Source organism: Amblyomma mixtum, chromosome 1 (assembly GCF_055824585.1).
Source record: "Amblyomma mixtum isolate Tamu chromosome 1, ASM5582458v1, whole genome shotgun sequence".
NCBI classification, from domain to species: Eukaryota; Metazoa; Arthropoda; class Arachnida; order Ixodida; family Ixodidae; genus Amblyomma; species Amblyomma mixtum.
In genome coordinates, this window is record NC_143012.1 from 288,034,713 (window position 1) to 288,052,086 (window position 17,374).

Here is a 17,374-nt window from a genome sequence, read left to right on the forward strand (position 1 = left end):
GGGAAGAGAGAACGGCATCGGGGCCAGCTCCGCAAAGAGGCACAGCAGGCCCTCCCGTAGGACCCAGCCATTTCGGCAGGCAGGCCCCACAGAGGCAGCACTTTACGGTCGGCGGCACGCGATATGGTTTCCTGGTGCGTCGCCCACTTTCCTTCCTCATGCACCACCTCCTGCGTCCTCATGCCGTGGTGCTGCCGATTTAAGGCATAAAATTAGCTTCGAAAGTGGCGCCTAGAAAAAAAACTCTTCGGCGACACCTGGTGGATCGTTTGAATGCGTTAGCAGCCCAACGTTCGTTATATCCAAGGATGACACACTACGGGTCGCGATATCTGAGGTGGTACACTTAGGTTCGTTATATCCGTGGTCAACACAATAAGTTCGTTACGTCCGAGATCCATACACTAAAGCTCGTTATATCCGTGGTCAACACAATAAGTTCGTTACGTCCGAGATCCACACACGAAAGCTCGTTATATCCGTGGTCAACACAATAAGTTCGTTACGTCCGAGACCCACACACGAAAGCTCGTTATATCCGAGGGGCATACTTATGTTCGTTGTATCCGAAGTAACACATGGAAGCTCGCTATATCCGAGGTTAACAAACGAAATGACGTTATATCCGAGGTGGCATACTAAGGTTCGTTATATGCGAGGGGGAATACTAAGTTCATTCGTAGCCCGATGGGCTCACCTGCCCACCGTGGCAGGTGTGCCTCAGCCACTGGCTACTGACAGACGGCGCTCACGATTTCCGCTTGCACTGCACCTTAAAATGCTAACGCATCAAAGGATCAAAGGTGGTCCCGAAGATATTGCCCACGTCAATGCGCCATCTTTGAAAAAATGGATATCCTGCACTGCCAGACAGCAGTGGAGCTGTTCTACCGTGTGGCTAATAACTGGTGGCGATAGCCGAACTTGGCCGGCTACTGCCTCTGCTGTAGGCTGATTTCTTCTCTCTTTAGTCTGTGTTCAGTGGCGTAGCGGTCAGTTGAGAAGTCAGCAGCGGTTTTTTCCATGGCGGAGCAGTGAAAGATTTATAGGTCTGCCCCTCTGAAGTGAAGCCTTTCTTTTCTTCTTTCTTTTTTACGCACGGCCTCTGTATTCCATATCTCCATCCAGAACAGGGCGCCTTGAGCGCATGCACTTGCCGCCGTACACGCCTGCTCCGCTTCCACGGTACCTGTCGCGCGCTTATGTGCGCGTGTGTGGCCATATTTTGCTAAAATTGACAGACCACAGTCGAAGACAACGTAAGCTAAAAAGAAGAAAAAACCAGTGCACAGCGCGCTCTTCAAGAGGCAGAGCCTCGGGAACCGATGATGATGCGCAGGCCATCCTCTCTCAGCGCTTCATCTTTCTTCTTTCGCTCGGGAAAAATTCTTGCCACCGATGAGTTGCTCCTTCCAATAATTTTTAGGCCGCCTTTCTCTGGGATGCAGGCGTATGAGTGTATTCTGTCGTTTAAATTCACACGATAAGTATAGCTGGTAGTAGGAATATCTTAGTTTCTTTTTATTAATGATTTACGTCACTTGTACTTCGTGCTGCTTAAAACAGCGCGCTAAAGCGCGTATCACCGAGCTACGGGTGCGAGATTTCGGTGTGGACTCCTTCGCCGCAAGTTTAATCGCACAATAGCTAAGGCAACGTCCTGCCTTTGCAGTTTTTGCTACAGTACATTGTCGGTGCGTAGCGCTGAGACTCAAAATTTTATAAGCTGCACCTACAGTGTGCATAGGCCCTGAACTGTCATGCCGGATATAGCCGGGCGCTAAATTCATATTGCTGATTTTGCTTACCGGATTCAGAACCGTGCATTCTTGACCTCCAAATGTCTACGATTACTCAGTGTACGACGTGTTAAAATAAATAACTATGTAATCCGCGAATGCCTAGGAACTACATTTAACTGTCGTGTCATAAAATAGATTATTCCTCTCTGATAAACCCTACGTGATTGAAGCGATATTATGAATGTGCGCTTATTACGTGTTGATCTGGATCCCCTCGGGCGGACGTTTTTGCTGAAGCACTCACTCTGCCGCCTTCACCAGCTGCAGGCTTCGAATTCTCGGAAGCGGATACCGAAGCACCAGATACAGAGTGGTATTAGCATGCTTTCAAGAAGTCCTCAGTGTCGTTAATCTGCGAAATCTTCCTAAAAGATTGCGCAATAGTTAAAGATGTCTGAAGTACTTTTACTATAATGCCATTGAGTATATTAGTTTCATCATGTGAATGCTGTCTGTTTAAAAGACGGCTGTCTTACCTTTCTTTCGAGTTAACTCTTGGTGTGCTTTCTCTGTCCATATGTTTGGATTTACCCGCCTTTCATTTGCCGTCGTCATTCAATACATGTACAGAACATCTTCCGAACGACGGTATGCCCCTCTGAGCTTCATAGAGACAGAGAATCTGTTATCGACCGTAACCGGATATATTATCTGCCCCTTCATCGCTCTGGAGATTGCGCGCAGCAGAAAATGCCCAGGCACCGACAGCAATGTTTCATTCGGAAAATCATCCCTTTTCCAGAGAATTTACTTCCAAAATTGGGCCTAAGGGGAATCTTTTGCGCGTTTCTTGGAAATTATATGTGTTGTCACAGAATTTATCATTTTCAGCTAAATATATTACAAACTGACTCGATAAATTAACGCTGGAAATATTCGACACCACTTACATCGTGTAGGTTGCCTACCGCACATTAAAAGAACGAAAAAAAGATGGCTTTATCTCGCATCGTCTCTGGCGTGTCTAAACTTCTCTTTGCGCTGGACACAAACGGACCGCTATCTCCAGCGGCCTTTTCCTAACGGCGCCGCTGTATTAGCGACATGCTGTACGCTATATGTCGGTCACCTTATGGTGCCTTACAGCTTTCGTTAGGTGACCTATACGGCTTTCCAACCCATACTTTTTTTTTTTTTTCAGTTCTCACAATTAGAGTGTCAACGTATGTATGATGGGTCAACCAATTTGAGAGTAAATACTGTGGTCATGGACGGTTGTCATGCACGTTAAAGAACCCCAGGGGGTCGAAAGTTTCGAAGCACTATGGCGTCCCTCATAGCCCGAGTTGCTTTGGGACGTTAAAACCCCATAACCCATAAACTAGCCTGAATTGCAAAAGTTTTGTATTGGATACCAAATCATGCTATATAGTCATTTACTTGGTTATTTCCTTTGTTTTCATTAATAAAAACAGACTTAAAAGATCAAGGTTGGAATTAGATTCTTAACAGTGTTTTCTTTAAGCAAGCAGTCATAGGGGGTAATAGAGGCCATTTTTTCGCACGTATCGCTCCTGCTTGAAATAACGCGAAAAGAAAACTTAAACATGAGAAACGTGTGCTACTTGACAAATTCCTGCATTCTGTCTTCGTTAGTCCCGAAGTACTGCAAGGATTAATAAAAAAAGATCAATAAAAGTACGCAGAAAAAAAAGGGTATTTTACAAACCGGTGCAGGAAACAGTTCTCAAAACAGAAATTTTCGGGATAGTACGGGAGTTTTTTTTTTATTACGGCGTGGGCAATTGCCAGGTCTTATCATACATCTTACCAGAGTTGATGCCATTTGTCTTATTTTTTCACAGTCAGAACTTAGTTTCTTCCTTAAAAAAAAAATGTGGTGTACACAGCAAAATGTTTGTGGGGAGGTACCAAGGTAAAAACTTCAAAGCTGCGAGGAGACCTTCAATGAGAAATTACAATGAAAGACTTTCGAGCATAATATGTGAGCAACGTTCAAAATTATGACTATAAAGAAAAGAAAGGCCTCTTTCATATGGTATTTATTTCTTTGTGTCTATTTATACACTACTGCTAGGCGCAGGATGAGGCTGTAAGCAAGAGCGGGAAAATAAACTATATGGGAAAATAAACTAATACATGCGCAAAAGACATCGAAACACAACAAGCGTTGCTTGCAGAAACCGAGATAAGAGCCAACCGAAGAAATGCACTCACGAATAACAAAACAGCAGTTGGAGCAGTTACAAGGTAACGTACGAAAGCAAATAAAGCACACATAGCGGCGATTAAATCACTTACGGGTACAACTGAAGAGCATTAATAAATGACTCACTAGTTTGGCATTCCACAATGCTAGCTCAGATTCGGTTCGAGTCACGAATCGTCTTTGGAAAGGGGGAGCTTGTGAATGTTTCAGTGTGGCAGGAATAATCCTTTAATTTTTTATTATGATGCGATCCGGTGATTCGCCTGTACACTGGCTCGATATGCGCGTGTTTACTAATGCCAAGTTTAAAGTGCATACAAGTGCATGCATTTTAATTGATGACGTTCGCGCCGCTTTTGTAAACAGCCTTAGCCTGCCCTTTTACCAGAGCAGTCGCGGAGGTACACCAGCTATGTGACTGGTATACAAAACTAACCTTTTTTTTTCTCTATAGATTCCAGCTTGCTTTCATTGGCTTGTGTGTCCGCACGTCCCAAACAATTGATCCATATTTTATGACAGAGTGAAGTAAAGTTTTTATGCCATTAATTTTACCTGCTGCGTACAGTCCCATAGAGCTATTTTTAAATAGCCAAGGTCCCGCATGTCCTTCTTCGCTATTTGCGATACGGGCTCATTTCACCTCCGATACGGTGTTATAATTATACGCAAATACTTACAGTTGGTTACTACTGGAAGAACGTTGTCATCTGGGAAGTACAAGAAAGTTAACGGCCGCCGCTTCCGTGTGCGGTCTTCGCAACTGACTTTATTTATTTATTGGGACTTGCTAGTTTGAGCACCAACTAGCAACCATTTTCAAGCCTTTTTCTTGTTATGTTTTTGCATGCTTCCGAAATGTGAAATTTTGTGCTATTGTTGTACTGTTAACTGAGCTATCTTTTCGTCTTTGATAGTCTGCATGTTTTCTTGTGACATGCGTTATTTCGTGTCGCTGTACAAATGCGCAAATCGGACTCAGGCGCTGCCACGCCTCCTCGAAATTCTGTCTCCACCCGTAGCGTTGCTCTTCGATTGCATGACGCTGAAGCGGTTTTGAATATGAATCTGAAAGCCTACTTCTGTGGTACCGCTCCTGCGTTTTCGTTTGTTTTTTATGGTTGGCTTAGCCGTCATGTGTACAAAAGCCCAAAACATAAATTTGTATCTGGGATTATTATTATCTTTTTTAGTTATTTCGCTCTGAAAAGTGGCTTAGTGACGGGTGAAGAAAAACTAGGAATTACCGTTGTCCACATAACGCTGACATGCGCGCTCCTCAAGCCTCGCTTTGCTTTCAGTCGTCGCAAGTATCCACCATATTGGCTCTTATACTTGCAGTTGAACAAAATATCCAACTGGCACAGCACCGCGCAGCATTGAAGAGTCGCCGAATGCGCGGGGCTTAGGCTCGAAGTTCCTCTTCTTCTCATTGCTTGAAGAATCGCGTGACTGAGCGGTGTTCATACCCGGAGAGGGTGGCACTAATACAGTGGACTCAGCTAAAAAGAATCAACGCAATAGCACTCGCCTGCTCTTATCGGTCGACATAAATTGGCCTTGTGTTGCCTTGTTTTTCCTTGGCTGGGCCATTTAACGGCATACTCTAGCATGTGGGCGGACAGGTTGAGCTAATAAAAGATTATACTCTGGCAGGAAAACGGCAATAATCTTTACTGATTCGTTGCCGGAGAAGAGTTGAAGGTGCTTGAAAATGCTCCGGATGTTTCTTGGAGTCTGCCACCCGCGCTGGAGTCTGGACGGTATTGCGCTTTTTTGTTGGGTCATTGCCTTTGCGGATGTGGAATTTGCGAACGATTCTGCACATTGTTTGCTGCACTGGATCAATTTTCTCTGTCCGTATTTTACATCTCGATGTAGATACCCGCAACAAGTAGATACTGTCGAACCTCGGAATAACGAAACAGTTTAGCGAAATAATAGATGTAACGAAGCAATGACGATTCCCCTTGGAAGCTCGGTCAACACGGGCTGTAACGAAGCTACGGCTATGACGAAGTAATCGCCAGGCTCCATCAACTTCGTTAAACGAAGTTCAACTGCATATCACAAAACGATCTGCACTGAGAAAGAGTTTCAAATAATAATCCTTCAATGCGGCGAACAATGCTTGAACAGCCACTATATGTCGCAGCGTGTTCAAATGCACTGCGGGCGGAAAGAATGCCCCTCAACAAGGGTTTATTTACGATCAATACTGAAACGGGTAAGCTTATTTAAACCTGAAACACTATGCGGCAGACATTCGCGAACATGGGCGTGGGGCTCCAGAGGCCACGGGACTTGTTCCGACGAGACAGCATCATATTCATCGTGGTTTGTTGCATCCTTCGCAGGCGCCTCGCTTTATCTGTGCATGTCGCAAGCTGCACGAGAGACGCCCGCGAGCGCGCTATTATGGGTGGCTTTTATCTTCAGCGCTGGCGGAGCGGATGTTATGTAAGCGTTATGCAAGCTGATAAATAAAGGATGCCTGAACTGACGCACGCCGTTTAATTGGCAGAATAAGTTCTTTATTTCACTTTTGAGTGCCCATTCCGCCGAGCCTCTAATGGTCGAAGGGTGAGACATGTAGAGGTTTCAGTGAAAGGGATACAAGAGATCAACTCTCTTGTAGGGAGGAGTGGCGGTATGTCTGTTACACGGGAAAGGATATCTCACCTGAGGCTCTTTATCGTGCAGCAGTCATACCCACGCATCTCCCTACATGCCTCACGACAGATCCTCCTGACCCATTTAACATCCTCTGCTTCTCTTATGGCATCTTCGATAAAAGTGCACGGGAGTTGCCACAAACTAATGCGGTGCTCGGGAGCCCACTGTATAATGGAACGCTCTACGCACCGGTGAGACTATTGAAAACGAAAGAGCGTCGTTTATCGAAGACACTATTATTAAGCGTACACGCACCCTCGTTCCCTTGAGTGTATTCTAACACTTAGGTCGAGGAGGCCAACCTGAGGCGACTGCGGGCAGAAGTGGCCCTTACCCCGGCAGTGCGACGCCACTGGCGTAGCCAGACTTAACGAACACCTGACCAGCGACCGCTCTAAGCCGCGCTGTGGTGTCAACTGTGGGCATGTGCACGCGCATCACTGTTGCACGCCCGGGCCCTTCAAGGAGCTGGGCTGTCTTGGAAAAGTGACACCCACTAGCGCTTTTGGCTGCCGGACAATGCCTGCAATAGCAGTTTCTCTTTATTTACACCAAACAGGATCACATGACAACTTGTAGCCATTTATAACAAACACTTCCTTATTGCTTTAACTCTCTACGCCTTTCGGCATACTGTTAGGAAAAAAAAAAATTATCGGGTGCATCGTCTTGGACGCCGCTGCTTTGTCATCTGCTAGTCGTCAACGCTGCTCTCTGCATCTTCGTTAACCAGAACTGCGCTTGAGCAACTTTCTTCCACGCATCGGTTCCATCGGGTATTGACGTTACGTGCTCGATTTTCAACAGAAAACGATGGGCTCAACAGAAGCGTTCGGTTAATATAAATGCAAATGCCGTACGCATCTCTTGCTCGATGGGCGAAGCAGCACGGAGAATAAGCCACTTGAGATGTTCTATCGCTTAGAATGTAAGCGGAGAGAATATTCAAAATATTGCAGAACACCTGAGTGAACAACGTATTGTGGCTGTAACTTTCGACTACCCTGGGACTCGCCGTGTTAGCTTAGTTGCTATGGCGTTCGCTGGATCGAATATTGGTCGCGGGGACCGCATTAAGCGAAATGCAGAAACGCCCTTGTTATGTGCAACGCCAGTGCATGTTAAAGGTGGCCGAAATTATTCCGAGGTCCTCCACGGCGGCGCCTTCTTTTCTCTGCCTCATTTCACTAATTCCCTCATCCTTTCACTCCCGACATGCCTCGGGCGTCCTCCATAAGCTCACGTTTATTTTCTGTTACTTGGCTCCAGCTCTGCAGATAAGAGACTTAACTCGATTTCGAGTCTATTTCTACGAAGTCTGATTGTAACGATCATCCATGTAGACACTGTAGTATAGAACATATACCGGAATTACTTGTGCAGAAACAAACTTCAAGCGCACGCTCCTAACCTTGCTTACAGTTCACTTCTGAGACTGCAAGTTTTTTATTGCATATAAATGGCTGGCGAGCCAGTGAACACTGTCACCAGGTCCTCATTAATGAAGAAAAGGAATCTTGACAGTGTCAGCTCTAACGTGCGCGAGTAATTTTGAATTCCCTTGAGGTATTTTTCTTAGTAATATTTACCAATAAAGAGCTTGCGAGAAGTCATAGCCTCCACCAATGAACCACGGCCAGTATGCGGGATTTTCAGGTGTTATTGAGAAAAAATTGGCAGTGGCTTAGCTCAGCTAGGCCAGGATATACGTAACGAAAGCAGTTTTGTCTACTGACATTTCGGCAGCGACGCGCCGTCGTTGTCGTTATGCAGCTTGGCGACCTCTCTTCGCGAGACGTTCCTCTCGTTTTTCGGGCTTTCTCGCCTCGTTTTCAGGCTGTCGGCCGGCCTTGTACCATGCGACGACTTCTGGATCGGAAGACTCAACTTCACTCAGCCTGTACTGCTGCCGTGACGAGCACGGCCCCTCTACTTCCATGCTGCGCGTCTCAGGAGCGAGCGCATCGCTTGGTTGGTTGGTTGGCCTCAAATACAACAACAGAGAGAGAGAGAGAAAATGACGGAAAGGCAGGGAGGTTAACCAGGCGATGCCCAGTTGGCTACCCTACACTTGGGGAGGGGAACAAAGGGGAAAAAATGGCCTCAAATAAAATGGCACATACCCAATACGGGGGAGTGGACAAGGCACAGGCGGTGAACTGATGAAAAGAGGAGCTTCTGGCTTATATCCCAGCTGCGCGGCGCGACTCTGCGCATGCGCAGTGCGGTGCAGCGGCTGCGGCGCCTTGGTTGCCATGGTAACGGCGCATGCGCAGTAGTTGTCTTTTGCAGTCACTGCGAAATGTGCTCCTGATGGCCTAGCGTAGCTTTCGTTAAAATAACTTGTTTTTAGTTGGGGACTTACCGAGGAGTGCGAGAAAACGATCATAACAGAGAACGATGCGAGACTGTCAATATGTCGAGTAGTTGTCGCCACTTTTAAATGCCACGCCTTGGTGTTCCGCGCGTCATTTCATTTTGTTATGGCTGAACAGAGTTTATGCCAAAGAGCTCATACAAACTTTGGCGCTCACGCCTAACACATAGGTTGTCGGGAGATGGGGATAAATTAATCAATTGAGAGGCACCTCCCCTGCTAAAAGATCCGACGTTAACACTACAGAACCAGAGGGATGCCGACAGATCGTCGTTGTGGCAACTTCGCTTGCATGGTGACAGGATGAACGAATAGAGCGTAAAACATAAAAGAGCGAAACAAACAAGAACGGGGTTGTACGTTTTGCTCTGTCATATTGTGCGTTACACTTAGCCCGCCAACATGAACCGCCTTGCCATAGAGCTGCTGCTTTTGATTGGAAGGACCTGTTTCAATCATGAGAACATATTCCCGGGTGGTCTTGTGAGGCATCATTTTGTCGGGTATTCCTGTGGACTCAGACATCTCATAGATTTTTTTTTTTTTTGGGGGGGGGGGGGGGGGGGGGGGGGGGTTAACGTCCCGAAGCAACTCAGGCTATGAGGGACGCCGTAGTGAAGGGCTCCGGAAATTTCGACCACCTGGGGTTCTTTAACGTGCACTGACATCGCACAGTACACGGGCCTCTAGAATTTCGCCCTCATCGAAATTCGGCCGCCGCGGGCGGGATCGAACCCGCGTCTTTCGGGTCAGCAGCCGAGCGCCGTAAGCACTGAGCCGCCGCGGCGGGGCCTCGTAGATTGAAACGCGCCTTCCGCGCATTTGAAGGCCTGGTTCCAGTTTGCGCACGAATCTGGCGGATCGAGGCTGTCATCTGGAACACGTCACTGCATGAACGTAGCACCTTAGCTGCCCCAGGAAATTGCTTTTACAGATTGAATCAAGGCTACTCGAGTAGGCCACATTAAAGAGAAACAAGCAGGCTTCCAAAGGGTGGTGGAGCTACGTGGGGTCTAGTGTCCCAAAGATGCACATGAGCTATGAGAGACGTCGTTGAGGCATGCCTTTTCGACCACCCGTGGTTCTTTAACGTGCGCTGCCATTGCCCAGCACACGGCGGTTTTAGCATTTCACCTCCATGTAAATGTGGCCGCCGCTACCAGGATTCGAACCTGCGTCGTTTGGCTAAGCTACCAAGGCGAATTCAGATGGATCTGGGAACTTGTGGCATCTTTTGGGCTTTTTGTGGTAAGCTCTAAACACAAATACACCCATGTCAAAGTAAAAATGGAGAAAGCTATCCTCTAGCGCACTTTCTTTTGTAAAAGAGAGTGTGCTAGAGGCCAGCTTATTCCCTTTTTGCTCCTTTCTGTATAGTGTAGTATATGCCCTGAAGCTGCACCATGAGCACTGAGGGACGCCGCAGAGCAGAGATCCTGGTTACCACCAAGCGCATGCAGGCAGATGATAACGTTATTTATAATGTACAGCGATATCTCAGTTCCAACCTGTTTTTGTGCTTAGCCCGTACCGGAGCGCGGCCACCGCAGCCAAGTGTCCGGACCTGCGGCTTCATTCCCCGCAGCGGAGAGGCTGTCGCTGAGAGAAAAATCTTCCGGACACCAATGTAAGCGGCACGCTTTATTTTTTTTTTTGTTTTCGACTGTTTTCTTTCAATGGGGAATGCGCAGGAACGCTCGGAGACGCGGCCATGCGCTAGAGTGGCCGCCGTCGCCGATAACCACTGGCGACTCCAGTTCGACTCAATACAACAGCTCGCCACTTTTACAAGCGGCAGCGGGGAGTCGGAAAGGACGACGACGAAGAAGAAGAAGCGCGGGCACACTCGAGGAGGTCCTCGCTCCACGGGGAAGAGTCCGGCGCAGGGTTCATCCCGGGGCCCGGAGAGTGATCGCGGCGCCATTTGTCTCGCGAGGGGTGTTCCCGTCGCGAAATGGGTTCTCTCCTCGGTACCCTTGTTGTCGGCGGGCCACCGATAACGAGCCTCATTTCCGCTCTTTGTCGCCCCCCGCCCGGCGGCCAGATATCAGGCGCGGCCATCACGGACACGTCCGAACCAGCTGGGGCCGCCCCCTCCGCCCGTGCCGGCACCACGACGAGGAGAGCAGTGTGCGCGCGCGCCGCTGTGCCTCGAGGAGAGCGCGGAGCCTGTCTTTTTGCTGCGCCCACGGCAAGCAGGAGGAGAAGACGGAGGAGGCCAAATGACCGGCCGGTCGAGACCACGATTGCGTAAACTCGTTTTGAGCCCGAGTTTGGACGCAGCTTCAGCTAGTTAGCGCGAATTTCCCAAATCTGCGCGACGCCGCCCTCGAGGCCACTGTCGTGGTCGCTGCTCGGTCGCAGTGCGCTTAAAGTTGATTGCGGTGTTAGACTTATCTTGTGTTCGATGTTGGAGCAGGATGTTTTAATTTGTCCCCGCGCGTGCGTGCGTGCGTGCGTGCGTGCGTGCGCCGAGAGTGTTTGTTCAGGCGTGTGCACGCGTGGGTTGTTGTATGGAAGGGCAGGATAAAACACCAGTCGGTGCCTCGAGCTCTCTCCAGGTCCGGACTTTTGCGTGCATTTTGGCATTCACGGAAATTAACTCGCATTAGCTGTCTGGCGCGCTCGGAACCTTTGCAGTAGAGGGAGCGACAAACGTATATGCCTGGTTTGTCCAACGAGTGCCACGACTACAAGGACGGCAGCTTATTCACGGCGAGGTGAGAGAGGACGTAGTAAGAAAGCAAAGTGGCGTCTGGCAAGTTTCTGCTCTAGGCAAGGTCGCCTTATACCAGGTTGCGCCTAGTGCGACGAAAGGCACATTTGGTGCTCCAGAAAAGTTGAATATGATTCGCTTGTTTAAATATGATAGCGTTAAAAAGGAGCTCGTGTCGCAGAATATCTGCCGTCGTCGGCTTCGCTGACCGCGAGCAAAAAGTCCACGAAGAGTATACCCACAGAGGCAATCTAGGAGGCAGGTCGGCCACCTAGGCAGCATAACCTTGTGGCGTCGTCACAATCTGCCCTCCCGATTGTGAGCAAACTGCGCATCGTGGTTAGTGGCAGTTCAATTTATGAATGGTCGCTAGATGTTGCTCGGGAAGGGAAACTTCTAATTCATTCTCACACTGCTCATTCACAGCCTTTCCCCGCTTTTAATGCTGCAGTCTGCACGACAGCAATGTGTGACCCACTTTCCTTTAACCCTTTCTTTCCCTCTATACCTCCCCGTACCGTGTTCGACTGTAAATCCTCGTTTCCACTTTCACGTCTATGAAAACTGGGAGCCCCTTTTCGTTCTTCAGACAAGGGCGCCTTGTTATTATGCTGGGACAATAAAAAAAACGCATAAAACCAGCACTCAGGGCGGGGGACAGGAAATAAGAGGGTGCGGCGGAAGGTTATTCACCCAAAACTGAGATTTCCGAGAACGACAGCTCATTCTGGCGGCCCACCGTCTTTTACTAAACACCGAACCCACCATAATGGGGTCCAGATCTCTGGAGACTGGATACCCTCAGATATCATACTGTTTCCATCTATACAGAATCGCTGCTTTTTATCGTTTCTTTTCCGGCGTTTAATTTTCTAAAGAAAAAAACTATTTCGGGGACAGATTGGAATATACCGTTACTGCATGCTCCCGGATATGTCCTTGGTGCAAACCCGTAAAATGTTTCCACTAACACAGCTGGAAACAAAAAGGCAATAAAAGTGCACGAGCTCCGTGCAACTGAACGGATGGCCAGGGGCAGTGAAACGCAAAGCTGGAGGCAGCCATATTAGCAGAGGTAATGTACAAAATGGAGGGCAAAGTAGTATGGGAGAAAAACGAGCAGCTGCGGGGAGCAAGAGTATCGTACCCTGTGATTTGAAACCGCGATCGGCTTCAGGTTCGGGTCGAAGAGTAGCTGTCGCGGTTCTATGTTCACCGGAGACTGCCGTCGTCCCGTGCTGCACAGGCTCCAAGCTGGATTCAGCCGGCCCCAGAAGTCCGGACCTGCGGCGTCGTCGAGAAAGGGGAGAGCGCATTACACTCGACGGCTGTCACGCAAGCGCCCGCTTCGAGGGGCAGGCCACTTTTCAGAGAAGAAAACAATGACGGTTACCGTTCACCTGCGCGGCAGCCATACGGCTACGAAGGAACAGTGTGCAGATGCATCAAACCTTCGAGAAGAATTTAGAGAATTTGCGTTGGCGTAGAGCCAAAACAGCGCGCAATGAACACTGCGCGGGCAGCCGTCTCACCGACTAAGCTGATCAAGATGGCCAGCAGATGGCTGAGTGAGGCAGATTAGATGAACGCCTGGAAGCAAGAAATATATTTGAGACAACCTAAAGATTGCAAGCATTTGTCTCCTGTGAAATTGGATACCGTCATCACTCAGCCAGCGTAGCTGGTCACGTGTTTGTATTCCAGTGTGTCCCAGTGCACTACCGCAGTCTTGGAAAGCGAGAAGGCAGATGAAACGGTCCGAAAATGCCTTCAGCATCCGAATTACAGATCCAAACTGTGACACTTCGTAATGGTATAGATGTAGGGATATGATCAAGATGATTGCCTACGAGGCTTATCATCGTTACGCATTCCTACATTCCATTGCTTCGAACCTGAAAACAAGGCCTGTGCATCGGCTGCATCGCCATCTTGAAGCTCTGTACCATCAACTCCGTCTGAATGGTGCATTTATAACAAGTTGTCGCTACCGCATGGGCCCGCCGCACTGTGACAAATGCAGCTGTACTGAAACTGTAGATTTTTTTTTGTAACGCCCAGCCCATACAGATGAGAAAACATGTTGTCAGTTTAAAATGGATACGCTTAACCTAGTGGCGCTCATAACTGAAAGTATATCAGGTCCCTTCAATTGTGCTTCACAGCAGCACCGTTCTTTCGCTTTACCTACCTTAAAGATATCGGCCTATCAGGAACAATCTAAAATCACAGCGAGAACAACTTAAACACATTTTTAATGGTTTTCTTTTTCGGCTTTGTATATTTGTTCGACAGCACAAGACGCATTGAATGTTGAGGAAATTGAATTTAAATATGCATAATTTTCTTCCACCAGTGGATTCAAACTGTTGGAGACAAGACCGAAATGTACGCAGTGAATGGCGGTATAATAGCCTCTGAGATAGGTGAAAGAACTGGCGATGAGGCGATACCTGTATTTCATTCCTTTGCCTTTTCTATCTTACAATCTTTTTTTCGGTGAAAGTACCCTGTTTGTAATTGCAACGCGGTAATACACCGATACAAGCCATCATCGATTCTTTTGTTTTTGTCTTTTGAATCGCTATTTGAAATGCATTTACCTTAATTCCTGGTTCGAGTCTGATTATCTTTTTCATTTTTTACTTTTTTTATAACCATTTTGCGCATTCTTCTTTTATCTCCTTTCTCTCCTCATCTACATTCCCTCCGCAGAATAACATGCCGGGGCGTTTACATGGTGCCTAAAGTCTATTCTTTTTCATTAAAGAGCTCCCTCGCTCATTCTCTCTCTCTCATCTTTCAAAGTACAGTGTGGCTAGACGTGCAACCTCCCTGACGGTTGCTACGAAGTTCAGTGCAGTCTTAATTTACTGTATGCAGATAGACGTGGAAAACAGTCGAAGATTTTCGCGACCCAGAAGAGGCGCCTGAGTTAATCCATTATGGCGGCCTTACGGACGACACCTATTGGGGGTAGCCAGGGTAGAATCGCACTTGTTTTGAAACTTCGCGATAAACTCGCGCTTCTTTATCTACGATGACTGCCTGGTTTGACCCAACCAGTCAGTCTTTTCTCGACGATGTAAAGGAATAAACGTGCTACAAAGAAGATATGAATGTGTAGCGTTTGAAACTGGCCGACGTGAAAGAGGAACGGTACATGATCGACGCACGCTTTGAAGATATTTTAAGAGAATGACATTGGCGATGATGATTCTTGCACCACGGGTGAATGCAGAAAAACAGAAGATCAGGTAATTAAGCAATATCCAGATATTGTCAATTTGTCATGATGCTCCGCCGACAATGAGCTTGAAAACTTTGCCAGCCGTTGTCACTTGAGTTCTAACCAATGAAGCTGCGTTTTCTCGTGCTCATAAATTCTAATAGCGAAGCGCTATTTGAAAAATGAATAGCAATTTCTAATTGTGTGCACAGGCGGAAAACGAGAGCATTGGTGCCGCCTTTCCTGCACACTGTTTCCTCGGGAAAATTAACCGCTCCTTGTGCAGTTTGTAAGCAGCGGATGGAAAACATGATATGAATGTAGGATCAGTCTGGTACATTACTTTTTGTTCGATTGTACATCGATTGTATTTGACTCTTATCATTCACTGGTGTGACTGATTGACCACAGTGACAGCGAAGACATGGGACACTAACGAAATGCAAAAGAATCGTAACGAAATGAAGTTTTAATGAAATCATATCACTCTGCCCCTCTTCTTGTGAGTAAAAAAGCATCACATCACCATACAGGCATGCAGTAAGAAGGCTATCATTACGGAGACAATCAAGCACAAAGCTGCCGCGCTGGAACTGCGCCAGTTAGCCACGTGTGTTCAGCGATAGTTGTTGACAGATAGTGCCTGGTATTAGCAGTATTAACATAGGCCCTTCTAGTGCAGACAAATATAACCTTGGCTCTGGATAAGAAAAGAGCTTTCATTGTCCTGCAAGTGTACCACTCCAGCGGGAAAACTTCTTGTGCCCATGCTCTGTGTTACTCGCACCAGAAAAAAAAAAACACAAGTGACGCCTAGCGGCCTTCTGTCTAGTTAGCGCACAAACATTCAAGTAAAAGATCTCTTTAGATGTACGTTCACAGCAAAACTGATAAATTTGTCTGAAGATACCAGCGGAGCAATCACAAAAGTGGAAGAAACGCGGTTTGGCGCGCACCGATTCTTATTCGATTCTGATTCAATTTTTGAAAATCGTGATATGCATACAAATGCAACGGCATTGATAAAACATTTCGTGCACCTAGCAGCAGTGAGCAAGGAGTCAGTACGCTCAGACGCGACGTCACCGGGGTAGGGAACGCGCGGTGAGCTGTGTCGCTCTGATCGGTTGCGAGCTACTGCGAAGAGAGATTTTAAAAAAATTATTTATAAATTCTAGGCTCCACGCAGAGCTTTCACATTTGACTCGAAAATCCACAAAGACAAACTCTACAGATCTGTTGCACCAGAATATGACCATCAAAATAATTTAAGGGTCCCTTTAACGACCATAATTAACGGCGTGCAATCCTTTCAGTGCTGAAATACATTTTTATACCAATTTACCGCCTGCAATATTACCTTTGGTAGTTCTACAGGGTCATGTCGAAGAGAAAATGAAGGCGGGCTTGGACGACGAACACATCGTCACCGCTTCACCAAGTGTCTCCTTGCTTTGTCGTCATGGCTGCCAGGCTTACAACCCGCATTGCTGAACAAACACAAAGGAGCGAGCCAAGTAACGGCAAGCGCAGCCGTTACGAGGGGATCGGTTATCAAAACACGTCTTCCGCATGACGAGCAGCTTTATCGACGTTTGGCGGTAGTTCGATCAAAGTATACGTGCGCACTTTCCACGGGCGTTCATTGCTTGTGCTCGGTGGGTTCTGTCCTTCCCTCTCCCATCTCAGCGCAGAACCGCGAACGAAGTCCAGCGCGGAAGGGGCGCCGCTAATATAACGACGACACAAGAAAGTCTGCGCTCAGCGCATCGAAGTTGGGCGAGAGCTGCTCTGCCGGAACGAACAAGGGTTGACTGTATACAAGAGCGGCCCTTCTTCCAGCGGCGGGACGGACGGGGAAAAGAAAGCGAGCGTCGAGGGATGGTGGCTCACACGTGTTCTCCCGAGCATCGCACCATCGATCGCGGCAGCAGAGCCCACGTCGCTGGCAAAACATAGGGACCCGCGTTCAGCAGCAGCGAGCCACGAGGGCCGCTGTTGCGTATAACTCCGGCCGCTGTTTACCTTGTCCCGAGAACTGCAAAAGTCCCGCCGCGCTGTCGAGCCATTGATCGGGCTTCAGCGACGCTGCGGACCCTCACTCGGGGCCCTTCAAGCCGGCGGGCAGCAAGACAAGAATCGACGGAGACTGCGGTCTGCCGACAAACGCCGCCGTGCTGAGTATAATAACGTGCGCGTACACAAACTGGAGGAGGGGGTGGGGGGGAGGCGCATGCTGGTCTTCCCTGCGAGGCTTCGCGGTGCCGGCGTCCTTGTGCTTCGGCTTCATTCTCGCCGCGTGCGCAAGTAACGGATACATGCCGCACCCGCATTGGTCTTGAGAAAAAGAAAGAGCGCGGTCACTGTCCGACTCCTCGGTGGACACCAGAACCGCGCCGTCAGG

General features: G+C 48.1%; 1 protein-coding gene across 1 annotated transcript in view; it reads right to left on the minus strand.

Moving 5' to 3' along the window:
• Positions 1 to 17,374, minus strand: part of LOC149371975 (carbonic anhydrase-related protein 10-like) — a 100,224-nt gene that overhangs the window by 22,570 nt on the left and 60,280 nt on the right. Inside the window, exon 3 of the mRNA XM_089566314.1 lies at positions 12,889 to 13,025. Within this exon, the coding sequence (XP_089422440.1) occupies positions 12,889 to 13,025 (137 nt within the window). The remainder of the gene's footprint in view (positions 1 to 12,888; positions 13,026 to 17,374) is intronic.